General features: G+C 36.3%; 1 protein-coding gene across 3 annotated transcripts in view; it reads left to right on the forward strand.

Moving 5' to 3' along the window:
• Positions 1 to 14061, forward strand: part of TBC1D4 (TBC1 domain family member 4) — a 180701-nt gene that overhangs the window by 161791 nt on the left and 4849 nt on the right. For all 3 annotated transcript variants that reach the window (XM_087435978.1, XM_087435977.1, XM_087435976.1), the window contains 4 exons: positions 3034 to 3192; positions 5750 to 5994; positions 8819 to 8978; positions 11571 to 11740. In XM_087435978.1, the coding sequence (XP_087292104.1) occupies positions 3034 to 3192; positions 5750 to 5994; positions 8819 to 8978; positions 11571 to 11740 (734 nt within the window). The remainder of the gene's footprint in view (positions 1 to 3033; positions 3193 to 5749; positions 5995 to 8818; positions 8979 to 11570; positions 11741 to 14061) is intronic.

The following is a 14061-nucleotide window of genomic DNA, read 5'->3' on the forward strand; positions in this document are numbered from 1 at the left end:
TTGTTAATCAGTTTTCCTTCCATCCATTTGTTTGTTTATTTAGTTTGGAAAATTTCTTTTATTTAGCCATTATATTGCATTGCTGCTCTGCCATATAAAATGACTGATATTTAAACATCTTAAATTTGAAGTTAAAACTAGTATGTGAATATTTTAGATGCAATTTCTGTGACCCAGATTAAATATATTAAAATGACAATCTCCATGGCCTACATAAACTGGGTGTAAAATAACAATGCAAAAATACCCAAAGAAATCTGATAATGAAACCTGTTTTAAAAGCTTATAGTAATGTATGAAACATCATTAAGATTAATTTTGTAAGATGCTACATTTACAAGCCTAAAATATTGTTCTTTTTCCTTGAAGATATAGAAATTTTAAAGATTTTCATTGAATGCATTATTTAGGAGACAAAATAGTGGTTAACAGAATGTGGTGAGATCACACCATTCTTTGGTCTGACTTTTAAAGGTGTTTTAGAGTGCTCATCTTCCCATTTCTTACATCATACAGTTTGAACTTCTTAGCACTGTGCCCAAGACCTTCCATAATCTCTCCTTCCTTCATCTTCACCCTTTCATCTCACTTCCTGCCTCCCCCAGCTTGTTTCGAGGGCTCCAGAGAGGCTGAACTACTCCAGGTCCCAGTATGGCCCAGACTATTTCTTGCATGAAACGCTCGAGCCCTCCCTACACTCCTTCTTCCTTATCTCTCCACCTTCTCCCTGTTTCCCATCTCCCTTCTCTCCCCCATCTTCTTACTCCTCCTTTCTTTCCCCTTTCCTCTGCCCCTCTCAGGGCCACACATTCCCCTCTTCCTGAAGTAAACGCTCCCCACAGTCCCAGCCCGGAGAATCCTATTATCCCTCAGATCTCAATTCAAATACTGTTTCCTCAGAGTGCCATTCCCTCTCCTCCACCAAAATAAATTATTCGCTTTATGATTTTTTCCCTTTATCATAATTTATAATTTTGTATTTATGTGGATATTTGTTTTATGTTTTTCTTGCCTCACCACTGCACACCTAGCAACTAAGACAGCTTTTGCACAAGTGACTTAATGAATGAATGAACAAGTGAAAGAGACCAATTTTCCTGAGAATAGACTTATTCATCTCTCAGTGATGAGGAATCCTCAGTGCCGTGCTCTATACTCTGCTACATAGTAGATGCTCAATAAATATTTGTTTAACTAAAGTGAAATACCTTTTTGTAAAATTGTTTTTAGATGGATAATAAAACAGCCCACTCATGTTATCAGGATTCATTTAGTGGGCTAATGAATGTTACCCTCTAAAAATGATTTTACATGCTATCATTCATTCAACAAATGTTTAAGTAGTGAGGCATTTTTTGGATTTCATCATACAGAAATTAAAGTATGCTGACTGTTCTCAAGGAGCTCATCATCTAAGTGGGGAAAATTGACAGATATATAGTATAAAGCTAACTGTAATCCAATAGGGTGATGTTAGAGTATGAGTCTTATAGTATGTGAAAGGGGAGGGATCACTCCTAGAGATGTTAGGGAGAGTTTCAGCAGAAGAATGGCATTCAGGTTCATCCGTAAAAGACAAGTAGAAACACACTAGACAGTTGAGTGGGGGAGCTTGGAATTCCATAGAGGCAACAGTAGGAATAAGAAACTGGAGGTGTGGAAATAACCATAAGCTTCTTATATTTAGTGTATGGCAGGGAATGGGACAAAAAAGGTAGTTTGGAGGTATATTGTGGAGGGCCTTATAAAACATGTCAGTGAGCCTGGGTTATACCTTTTGGACAACAATACTTTCAGCTTATGCAAACTGTGGCATCGCATTGCAAGAAGATAAGTGCCATTAAACCTTCTTTTAACCAGCTGGAGCTTGGGAACCTATTCCAGCTCCAGTCTATCTGAACTGAAGACACTTAGTACAATAAAATTGCCTGCACTGTACAGAATCAAATTCTGTCCCTCTCAATGCTTTACTTCATATGCTTTAGCATAAAAAACACGGTTATTACTTTGAACTACTTGTGATACCCTTTGGTTTTCAAGCATAATGGAGCTAATGTTTCATTATACAGTCACGTGTTACTTAACGGCAGGGATATGTTCTGAGAAATGCATCATTAGGCAATTTCCTTGTTGTGTGAACGTCATAGAGTGTACTTACACAAACCTAGATGGTATAGACTACTACACACCTAGGCTATATGATACTAATATTACAAGACCACCGTCATATATGTGGTCTGTCATTGACTGAAACTTCGTTATGCGACGCATGACTCTATATGCTAGATATTTTTTTTCTCAAAGGCTGAATGATGTTCTGGAGCATTCCAGTTATGCCTTCTTATTGTATTTACCATTTTTTTATTTAATTCTTTTATGACCAAATAAGAATGCCATTTAGTACTCTTTGACAAAGTTACTTGTTGATGACAAATTACTTAGAAATTATCATATGAAGATGAGCATTTGTTACTAGCTTCAAACCAAATAAAAGGTGAAAATAGGCAGTAATATATTTCAGGATTTCAGGATGTGGCCTCTGTAACCAGACGTCCAGAATTCTAATTCTAAACTGCCACTTACTAGCTCTGTGAACTTGGGCAAGTTACTTAGCCTCTTTCTGCCTCAGCTCACCGTCTGTAAAGTGAGGATAATAGTAATTACCTATCTCATTGCATTGTCTTCTGAGCATGTGTGAATAGTGTGGGTGCAGTTTTTGTAATTACAAAGCTCAGTAGCTTGGTCCCCTCAATAAGTGTTGTGTTAGGTGCTCCATCACTGTTGGCTGATGTTGTTAATGTCGTCATTGCTATCATTGTTACTCGAGGGTTTTCTTTCATATACATGAGCAACTATTACTGATTAAATTTGTCAAAATATGCTCTGTCAGTACAGCTTACCGTGTGATTGTAGGGTGGTATGCACGATAGCACAGCTGCCTATTTTCAAGTGGTATCACATAGCTAATCAACTGTGTTCTGGCAACTTCATTCCAGTGTTCAAGACCTTGCTTTTTTATCTCTTTGATTGTAGGTGTTCCCAAAAGTCGACGAGGAGAAATCTGGCAGTTCCTAGCTTTACAATATCGTCTAAGACACAGATTGCCTAATAAACAACAACCTCCCGACATATCCTATAAAGAGCTTTTAAAGCAGCTCACTGCTCAGCAGCATGCTATTCTCGTGGATTTAGGTATGTTTGTCAGTCATATTCACAATTTACAAAAGTAAACAATAGGTCCTTTTGTTGAGTTTTTTGTTTGTTTTTTGCTATGAATAAAGAATAAGTATTCCTGGACATATTGCTGAAAACAAGCCTTTAAATATCACTTTAAAAAGCAATACAATAGGTGGTTATGTGGAAATCATGAATACATCCTTATAGGATGAAAGACAAATTAGCTGTCCTAATGTTATATGAATGGGTACTCGTGACCTGGGAGAGAATTTCCAGTGATAGCGTTATAAAGCTATCTTTTTAAATGCTGAATTTTAAATAACTTAAAGAAAGTAAAAATGGTATGATTTTAAAAATTATTTTATCTCTAATTTTTCTCTAAATTAACATAATATGTATTTTATTATTTTAAAATATATAAATTATTGGATTAAATATTGTACATTGACATTTGACTGTTTCATCTATATCTCTAAAAGCTGATGTATTTAAAATGGCCAGAAGTGTTACTTGAGCCCATATGGGAAAACAAGGGAGTACCTTATATTTGGGGTCACCTTATATTACAGCATATAAAAAATCACTGGCCAAAAACTAGTTTTAAGTTTTTATTTTATTTATTTTATTTTTTATTTTTTTCCCCCAAAGTCCCAGTAGATAGTTGTATGTCATAGTTGCACAGCCTTCTAATTGCTGTATGTGGGACGCGGCCTCAGCATGGCCAGAAAAACCGTGCGTCGGTGCACGCCCGGGATCCGAACCCAGGCCGCCAGCAGTGGAGCGCGCGCACTTAACCGCTAAGCCACGGGGCGGGCCCTAAAACCTAGTTTTGACCTCTGTTTATTTTAGATGACAAAAAACTTTTTTGGGGAAAGGGCCCAATTCTGTTAATATTTTTTGATCCCAGTAGAATTGAAAAAGGGAATTTTACAGAGAAACTGAAAGCTTTACTTCTTGTCCTGATTCTACCACTGAACCATGGTTTTTGGCAAATTATTTTGCTTCTGAGTCTCAATCCTCTCTCTTAAATGAGGCTGTTGAAATAGGCAGTCCCTATGGATCCCTGCAGATCTGTGGTTCTGTGACAGGAAATTGCTGATGAGACTAGAAATTGGGATGGTGCATTTAGGTCTAGTCACGATGTCTTAATAAAGAGAAGGAGCTGATGAGATCACATTACAGGGAAAGGCTGGTCAGAAAAGAAATGGAGCTAGAATTAACATCTTGGATAGACAGTATATTTGTAGTTTTCTTTAGCAAAAATTTTAAGTGAGAAAGTAAAATAATTTTTAAAATTGTTTATTTGACTCTACATGTAGCCATCTGTGTTTCCTCAGTATGTTCTTGTTATTTTCTCATATCTTCCCCTTTCTTGCTCTGCAGAATTAATCTTATCAGTTCCTGGGGGAAAAAAATCACTTTTAAGCATATGCGGTGGAAAACATTTAAAAATCTGGCCTTCTTACAAGTTCTAACCGACATGAGTAATCATTTCACAAGAAAGCTAACGTCCCCCTTCATTTCTGTGGCACAAGGAAAGTCCCGTAGCAGGGTACACAGCTTTGGTGGTGAAGATGGATTTGTTTCACTGTTTAGTACCAGCGTTTCAGTGATCCAAGACTGACTTTATTTGCTTGCTGAAATGTCTCTATGGTAATTTTATACCCAGAGGTGAATTTTAGAGGGGAACTTATTTAAAGACAGCTTGACTCTTTACTGTCCTTGTCTTTTTTGGATATACTGAAAAAGGAGAAGAGTTCTACGTGCCTCATAGAGGTGGTTTAAGAAACAGAGAGCAAAGGATATTTGAAAGAAGGAATATTTTCCTAAATGATAGAGCAAATGTAAAACAAACAATCCCCACAGGTCCCTCCACTGTTGATTACAAGAAAAGCAGACAAATAAGTCTGCTTATGGACTACTAAGATTTCCTTTTAAATAATATGATGCCTCTTGTAGCATTGTGACTTCAGTTAGAGGATAGTCTTTACGTGAACTTAGAATTTGCCTTGATTTATAGTCAGAATAAATTTTATGTTCTCTTCTCCTGTGATCTCTCCTGGATATGTCCTTTATTCATTTGTGGAATTTTGTTTTTTTCTAGAAGGAAGTGGTGGTTATCATCACGTGTTTGCTCCACTGTCATATTTGTAGAGATGGGGTGGTGGTCTGGCAGATAGGACTTGGGACTTGCTAAAGAGAGGGAGATTCTTTTTTTTGTGTGTGTGATTTACTCTATTTTTTATTTTATTTATTTTATTTTTTTATTATTATTATTTTTTAATTTTTTGTTTATTGCAGTAACACTGTATAAATTTCAGGTGTACATCATTATACTTCTATTTCTGCATAGATTACATCATGTTCACCACCCAAATACTAATTACAACCCATCACCACACACATGTGCCAAATTATCGAGAGGGACATTCTTAGATGGGTGCTTCAAGCAACTCTCGCTGGTTTGGAAAAGAGTGTTTGTTTATGCCTGGAAATCACTGATTTGTGATTTCACTCTGGTCTCCTAAGCATGAGGACGTTTCAAAAATATTTCTTTTCTTTTCCTCTGCAGGAAGGACATTTCCTACTCACCCTTACTTTTCAACACAGCTTGGGGCGGGGCAGCTGTCGCTCTTTAACCTCTTGAAAGCCTACTCGTTGCTGGACACAGAAGTGGGTTACTGTCAGGGGATCAGCTTTGTGGCTGGAGTCCTGCTTCTACACATGAGCGAAGAGCAAGCCTTTGAAATGTTGAAGTTCCTCATGTACGACCTGGGCTTCCGCAAGCAGTACAGACCCGACATGATGTCGCTACAGGTCAGGCAGGAGACCTTCACGAGGAACGCATAAAGCCGTTAGCAGAAATCTTAGTGGTAGCCCTCTTCTAAAAATTACAGTTGATTTAAAGGAATTTGGACTCATTGTCTTGGAACTTGGATAACTGTAGAGGCATGTTTTAGTTCACAGTTTTAGTGTGGGATTTGCGATTTTGCTAAAACTCTAAGTGTATGATACCCATATGCAGAATAACTTTTCTGTAGTTCCTGAAGTGAATAAATAAGCAATTCTAGAAAGGTGGTAGGTACTCAAGTCTCTATCCCCTAAGTCTACGAGTTATATGGAGAAAGTATGAAGTCATCTTTATTCACTTTCCCTCAACTTGTGAGTTGAAAAGAATCATAGATCTTTTGTTTGAAATCTGAAAATATAATGCCTTTATTCTTTTACTTTGAGTGCATAAAGGGCAGGTATCTATATCATGCTTCTTCTTGACCTTACCATGTCTCCCCTCCTTTGTCTTAATGTCAGATAGGCCCTTTTAGAGGAAAAAGTGTTCCAAGTCAGTGGTACTTTTCAGTCTGCTTTTTCTTAGCATGCTCTGAAGAAGCACCGTTAAGATTTTTTGGTTAAGTAGGATATTCACTGCCACTGCTGTCTTCACCCTGTTTCAGACTCCCTGTTTACACATTTCTCTGCTCTAGTTTAAACCTCACTTTCCTTAGCGTATTGGTTTCTAACAAGAAGTTTACTTTTTTATCTATAGATATAATATCTCAAATAGCCACTACCTTGCAATTTAAAGCCTTTAGTAGTAAAAATATAAAGGAACACTTTAAAGAGAAGAATGTCAGGGTTCTTCTCCTTTGAAATGAGGTAGGCATGATGCCCAGTTAGTCATAATATTATGCTTTAGATAAGAAGTACAATATTTTAAATATGCTTTTAATATTTACTCTTTTTCCTGGTTCCTAATGATCAGTTTTCATATTTAATATTTCAGTTACCAATCCACAGGCAAAAAAAGACCGAGTTTTCACTTGATGAGTGTTACAGTAAATGGTATTTTCTTGGGAGGATGAGTGGAATGGGAGTGCTCCATTTTTCTTTACTCTTCAGGATGAAATTTTTGCTGGGGAGTAAGGGCTTTGCTCTCAATGTTGGGTTTCCAGGTGTGAGTTCACATGAAGGGTGTTCACCAGGAAACATAAATCAAATACAATGAGTTGATTCCTAGTTGACGACTATTCATAAGTCTGTAAACATTCCACAAGTCAATAATGACTATGGACAGTTTTATTTTTTACTTTATTTCTAAACAGTTTACCAGTATCTTATGTTCGATAGGAAGCATTGGTACCCTTGTGAGGAATTAAATAGCTCTGATTTCCAGAAATGACAGTTTGGTAGCTATCAATAGAATTTCAGAGAATAGAGAGTATCTGTGAGTTATGTTTGATTTGGGTCCGTAAATAGAAAGAAAGGTACAGCTGTCACTTTAAAAATGCAGTGATTTTTCAATTTAAAACTTTCTCATAAATTTGACATTATAAAAATTCATATAAATTGGATTTATCTATGAATTTAATATGGCCTAGAATTACTAAGAAATATTTTATGTCTATATTTATGAAAATGAAGATCTTTGAAAATCTTTGGTGGCAGCATTCTTATACACCACATGGTTGTAGATCTTGTTCTAGCAAAGTAGATCTTTTTGCTCTATAAAGTAAGACACAACACTTTTCCACTTTCTAGAGCAAAAAGATAGTGTTTTTCATCCAATATGACTTTCAGAAGTGGCAGCAGCAGTGGGCTTAGGATCACTTGATAGGATTTCTGATTCCCTGTGTCTCTCTTCGTGAGCTTGGGCACTGCAGGCTCTCTGTCCATCTGGTATCTGTTACCTGATTTGTAAAAGGAGGAGGTGAGCATGAACATTTCTTTTAACGTGAAATGTCTTGAAATGTCAAGCTGATATAAATGATCAAGGAACTACGACTCAATCTGTTAACTGTGTGGATAAAAATTTAAATTAAAACACAGTTCACAAATTTGTTTATTATTACCTACTGCTTTATTTTTAGCTGTCACAGACATAAGAGTTTAAAAGTTTCTGTATGGCATCTTTATAATGTTTTTTTTCTTTTTGAAATAGCAGTAATCAGCTCAGTAGCCAAATGAAGTAACTTTTTCCTTTAATACTAGAAAGATTCATAAGTGACTGAACTTTTTGCTTTAATCCGCTTTGTAATGAAAAATATGCTGTTGGAATACTTTGGATATTAGAAATCACATCCCAAGCTTCTGGCTCCATAACATTCTAAGCCGAGCAATCCTAGTAATTGCATCCTAGCAATATAGATAGCCTGGTAGGTCTGAGCCAGAGCCCCCTCATCAATCAGATGCTGGGCCGCAAAGAGAGACAGGCTTTGCTTCTGAACCAAATGTGGTAGATTCTTTAGAATCGAGGCTTCTCTGGAATTGGTCTGAAATTAGAGTGGACCTTCCATGAGAGTCCTCAGCCAGGACAGTTCTGATTAAATTCCAAAAGCAATGCCTTCCTTTGTGAGGAGAAATGCCATTTCCATGTAAACGTGTGATACTAAAACACACATAATAGAGAAACTTGCCGAGTAGTCTTAGAGGGACTTTTTGTGACTTGCTTTATGATCTCAGTTAGGTAAACTTGGACTTTAATATCAACTTTAAAATAATAATAAAAATAAAATGATACTTTTGTTTATTGAATATATGTGATTTTGTTAATAAATATTAAAATAATAAAATTAAAGTTAGTGTATTTTATGCACACTCAGATAAATGCATAATGTTTTATTTTTCTTCTCCAAATCAACTTTAGATTCAAATGTACCAGCTGTCCAGGCTCCTTCATGACTATCACAGAGATCTCTACAATCATCTTGAAGAAAACGAAATCAGCCCCAGTCTTTATGCTGCCCCCTGGTTCCTCACGTTGTTTGCCTCTCAGTTTCCGTTAGGATTTGTAGCCAGAGTTTTTGGTAAGAGATGCCTATGATCAAGTGGAACGGTATTATTTAATCCGAGGACTATACTTCTAGCCATATGGTGCCCTGGTTGTTTTATCGTCTGTTAAATAGAATAGCACATTGCTAGTAGAATTTAATAAATGTGCCTGGCTCCATTCTGAGAGTAATTTGAAAACATACTGTCTTAAATAAAATTGAAATTAAAAGGGAAAGAAGAAGAATTGGGCTCCTATATTTGGGTAAGCTGTAAGAGAGCTATTTTCATTTAAAAATCAGAGTATACATTTTTTTGAATCTGAACTAAGGACTTACGCCATATAATTTTCCAGATTTTTATACACATCTTTCCTACCTCTGTTTGTTTTCCTTCCCCATTGTCCTCTTCAACCTGGTTTCAAGACAGAGAAATATGTTCTCTGACTGGGTCATGGAAGTACCTATCTCAGTGTTTTTTCTAAGGGCATTTCTTAATCTGATTTTTGTTGTTAACAGGGTAACTGAAATGCCTGTTTCATTGCTTAAGTGACTCTCCTTTCATACCAATCTCTCAGCCTGGGTGGCTCAGGGAAAAGCACTAAGCACAGGTGGTAGGGCCTGGGGCAAGTTCTTGAGTTCCTGTCTTGCTCTGTCACAGTTTTAGACAGCAGGAATAAAAAGAGAGTGACATGGTTTATGCTCCCTTTAGGGGCCCATAAATCTATTCACAAGTCTTTAGTTGGGTTTGTCTGAGTCCATTATTTAAAAAGCAAAAATTAAAAAAAAAAAAACTCTTTACTAGAGGTTTGTTCTAAAGATGTTGTTTAGGACCTTGATGACCTCAGAAAGGGTTCCCACAGTTTTTATGTTCTGCTCTTCTATCTGGTATCCATGGTGAAAGCAGTCAATATTTATAACTGTGTTTTTGCTGAATTGGGGCATTTTGTCAAATTGTGAGTATTGGCACAACTGTAAGTCATTACCAGAATTAGAAAAAAATGAAATAGAATAGAATACAGTGAAAATATCAGAGAGTATTACAAATAGTAAGGAAAAATGTTTGGAAAACTTCAGTTTTGAAGATACATGTGTAATATGTACACATACTCCAGGTTACGATGTACGAAGTCTTTCTTATTGGGGGCTGTGGTTTAAAAAGTTAAACACTGTATTTGCAGTAATACAATCCATAAACATAGTGCAGCAAAAGTGTAGAAATCAAGATGCATAGAATCAAATGTTCACCAAATTTCTCCCCTTTTTTTTGTTTTATGAGGAAGATTAGCCCTGAGCTAACATACGTTGCCAATCCTCCTCTTTTTGCTGAGGAAGATTGGCCCTGGGCTAACATCTGTGCCCATCTTCCTCTACTTTATATGGGACACCGCCACAGCATGGCTTGACTAGTGGTGCATCGATCTGCTCCCAGGATCCGAACCTGCGAACACCGGGCTGCCGAAGCGGAGCGTGCGAACTTAACCACTACGCCACCAGGCCAGCCCTCAAATTTCTCTTCTTTATCGGATATTCATGATTGCTTTTCTCCAGTGAAGTTTTCTCTGGAGCTTGGATTCCTATTGATGGGTCTTCTATAAATCCTTTTATATATATACGTATATATATATATATATATATATATATATATATATATATATATATTTTTTTTTTTCCTTCTCAGAGAATAGTCTATCAAATCAAAATGATGTTTCAGGGCACCTCTCTTTGACTTATTCTTGGAAGCTTGATATCAGAGTTTAAGGAGTCTGTTTTTTGCTATGAGAATATGAATGATGCTGTCAGCTCTCCAATAGCTACTCAATCCTTTTCTTTGAGTTTAGTAAAGAATAGAGACTGTCAGGAAGGGGAAAGATGCGTGAATAAGAATAAAGACCATGTTTGAACTAATTGTTTCACAGTGTCCTCTTTTTTAAAGACTTCTTGTTTATTATTGATTACAGAATGACAGATTGAGGGAAACCTTCACATAAAAGTATTTGGTGCTTTTCAAATTGTTGCATGTTTGTGTTTGTTAGTAAGCAGAGTTCAGAGTTAGGGTAGCTTTTCTCTTCCTCTTTCACTTCTGATTTAGGTTATATATTGGTGTTGATTTGTCTTTTAAAGTTTTTTTTTAAATTTCCTGCTCTAGTGTAAGTTTAATAATATGTTAACTGGTTCATCTACTTTTTTATTATGGTAATGAGAGTTTAAATAGTACTAACTGGTTATGTTGATTTGTTTTTGTATTCCCCTTGAAGGAAAATCTCAATATCAATTGAATAATGTCTTTGAGGTTTATCTAGTCTCTTTAAATTTGTCACTATAAATTATAAATAAATACGTAGACAAACAGATATATAATTTGTCTTTTTTTTAACCTGGCCTTATCTGAGATTCCTAAGTAACTAAGGGGAATCTTTAAACATCTCTTTGTTTGTTTCAGTCATAATAATTTTTTTTTAAAAATCTAGGTGGTTTTGACCAGTATCTTTTGCAAAATATTCTCTGATCTTGCCGCATTAATTTAAAACAACAACAAACCTACCAAAAAACCCTTCAGAACAAAGGATATACTCTTTACAATAGTAGATGCATAATTTTCATCATGAAAATTATATTCTCTTTTTTTAGATATTATATTTCTTCAGGGAACTGAAGTTATATTTAAGGTTGCCCTCAGCCTACTGAGCAGCCAAGAGACACTTATAATGGAATGTGAAAGCTTTGAAAATATTGTTGACTTCCTTAAAAGCACACTACCTGATATGAATACTTCTGAAATGGAAAAAATTATCACCCAGGTATGATTTAAATGACAATAATAAGATATAAGATTATACAGCAGTTTCTCTGCTGATTATATATTGTGTCTTAGGATAAAGATGTAGTTTTGCTTGACAGGTATTATTTTTTCAGTTTTTTTTATTTGATCAGATATATTTTATTTAGAAATGAGACTGTTATGAAGTTTCTACATTGTAACATTGTCTGTGTGACTATGCACAGGAAAAGTGGTTCAGTGTTCAATAATGAGTTTTTCAGGAATCCTGCCAATTTAGACCAATGGTAAGGTGGAAGACAGAGCTGACAGAGGCAGGAAGACCTGAGAATAAAATGAGGTCCACTTGCCTTTGTAGTATTGTTAATTCTGTTTTAAAATATACTAAGAATCCATGTAGCAAGAGCATAGGCTTTGGAATTAGACAGTATTGTATCTGCATCTTCTAGCTCTTTTATTAGTTGTTTGGCTTGCACACATCACCTTAATCTTCTGATCCCTAGTTTTCTCATCTCCAAAGTGGGACAATACTGATCTGAGAGGTTTTACGAGGCTTAAATGAGGAGACTTGATGTATCAACCAGAGTCCCTTGCAGTAAACAGAGTCTGCCTCCAATGATTCAAATGAAGGTACCATTTTCAGAGGTGTGGGAAGGGTTAAGAGAACCAAACACAGATGTCCAGGTGCCAGGAAACTAGTGACAGAGAGGAGCTGTTCATACCCGTGGTGCTGAGGGGGTAGGGGGAGATATAATAGTGTTCCCTGGCCCAGTGAGTGCCGGAACTATGGAGGCGGGGTCTCTGGAGGTTGTTGTACTCTTGGTGAGCCAGGCAGGGAAGAAATACCCAACCTCTTTCTCCTGCTCCTTCTGATCTCCTGCCCACCCCTCCCATTTGCCATACGCAACCAGAAGCCAGCAGGAAAGGAAGCATGGGGAATTCAGGTCACAAGGGTCTGCCTCTCAGGGACCAGCAGAATGGATGAGGGCAGAGAATGGATCTGGGAAGCAAATGGAGAGTATTCAGCATACCATCTATCTAGTCTCTGGCTCTTTATAGGGACCAGGTAAGTGTAGTTATATATTAATGTTGTTCAGATGACATGAATAAGCATAAGACCAGATTTGTAGATAAAGCAGTCATGCTTCATGAGTTTTAATAAAATTTGCCACTTTCCTAAAGGCACTTGAGATGGCAGATAAAAGACAGAGTTTAGAGCAAGAGAAAGAGAGTTTGAGATCCTGTTCTGCTACCCTGTACCTCCTAGCTGTGTGACTTTGGACAAGTTATAACCTCTCTGAATCTCAGCCTCCTCCCCTACAAAATGGGAAGAACAATAAAGATCCTATTACTTCTTCACATTGTTTTTAGAAGCAAAAGTAACCAATTAGGTTGAAGCATTTTATACACTCTAATTCACACTATAACATGAACTCTTGTTATATTAGTATTGTTACACATAAAATTTTCTTTCCATTACGTGGGATCTAAATCACAAGCAGATTATTCTGTAAAGATCTGTGAACAATTTTTATTTGTTAAAATGCTCTGTAAGCTGAAAGGTATAGCTTTTATTTACATAGTTACTTGTTTATTTGTTAATTCTTCAGAAATATATTTTTTGACTGGCAAGCAGTCAGGGATTATGCTTTTAGAGAGAAGTGATCTCTGATTTGAAATCAGATCACCTGTCTTCTAAAATTAATGAGGGAATTGCCTGGCTTTAGAGATTATTACTAGGACTAATGGATAAAATTTATAGGCAGGTATATTTGGACTTGATTATTAGAGAGGATTTTCTGACAATTAGAGTTGATTAACTATGGAATGAACTGCTGGTATTAAAGGAGACCTTGATGAGCTTCATTTATGGTCCCTGTAAAAAATGCAAATAATGCAGAAAAGCACAAAGAACAAAGTAAAAGTAACGACAAATGTCAACACCTCAAGATTTAAAACCTTTAAACTTCCTTTTACGCATCTCTCTTTGCTAATATACACATATAAATATGTATACAGTTTTATGTAAGTGAAATCATACTATACATACTATTGTGTAATCTGATTTTTAATTGAAATATATGTAAAGTATTGGACATTTTCCCATGCCAATAAATATAGATCCATGCCATCATTTTTAATCGTTGTGTAATAGTCCATTGCATCCATACCCAATAGGTAGGGAAAAATGATGCTTGTCTCAGAGGGATGACCAGGTTGTCTAGAACTCCCATTTGAATTCTGAGATTTGAGTATCTCTAATAGTAGTAGGGTAAGTCAGTCAGTCAGATTTTTTGTGGTTTCTTTTCTCCCCACAACGTCAGTGTAAACACCATTGCTTAA

The sequence above is a fragment of the Ceratotherium simum genome, chromosome 10 (assembly GCF_057802395.1).
Source record: "Ceratotherium simum simum isolate JZ-2026a chromosome 10, ASM5780239v1, whole genome shotgun sequence".
NCBI lineage: Eukaryota > Metazoa > Chordata > Mammalia > Perissodactyla > Rhinocerotidae > Ceratotherium > Ceratotherium simum.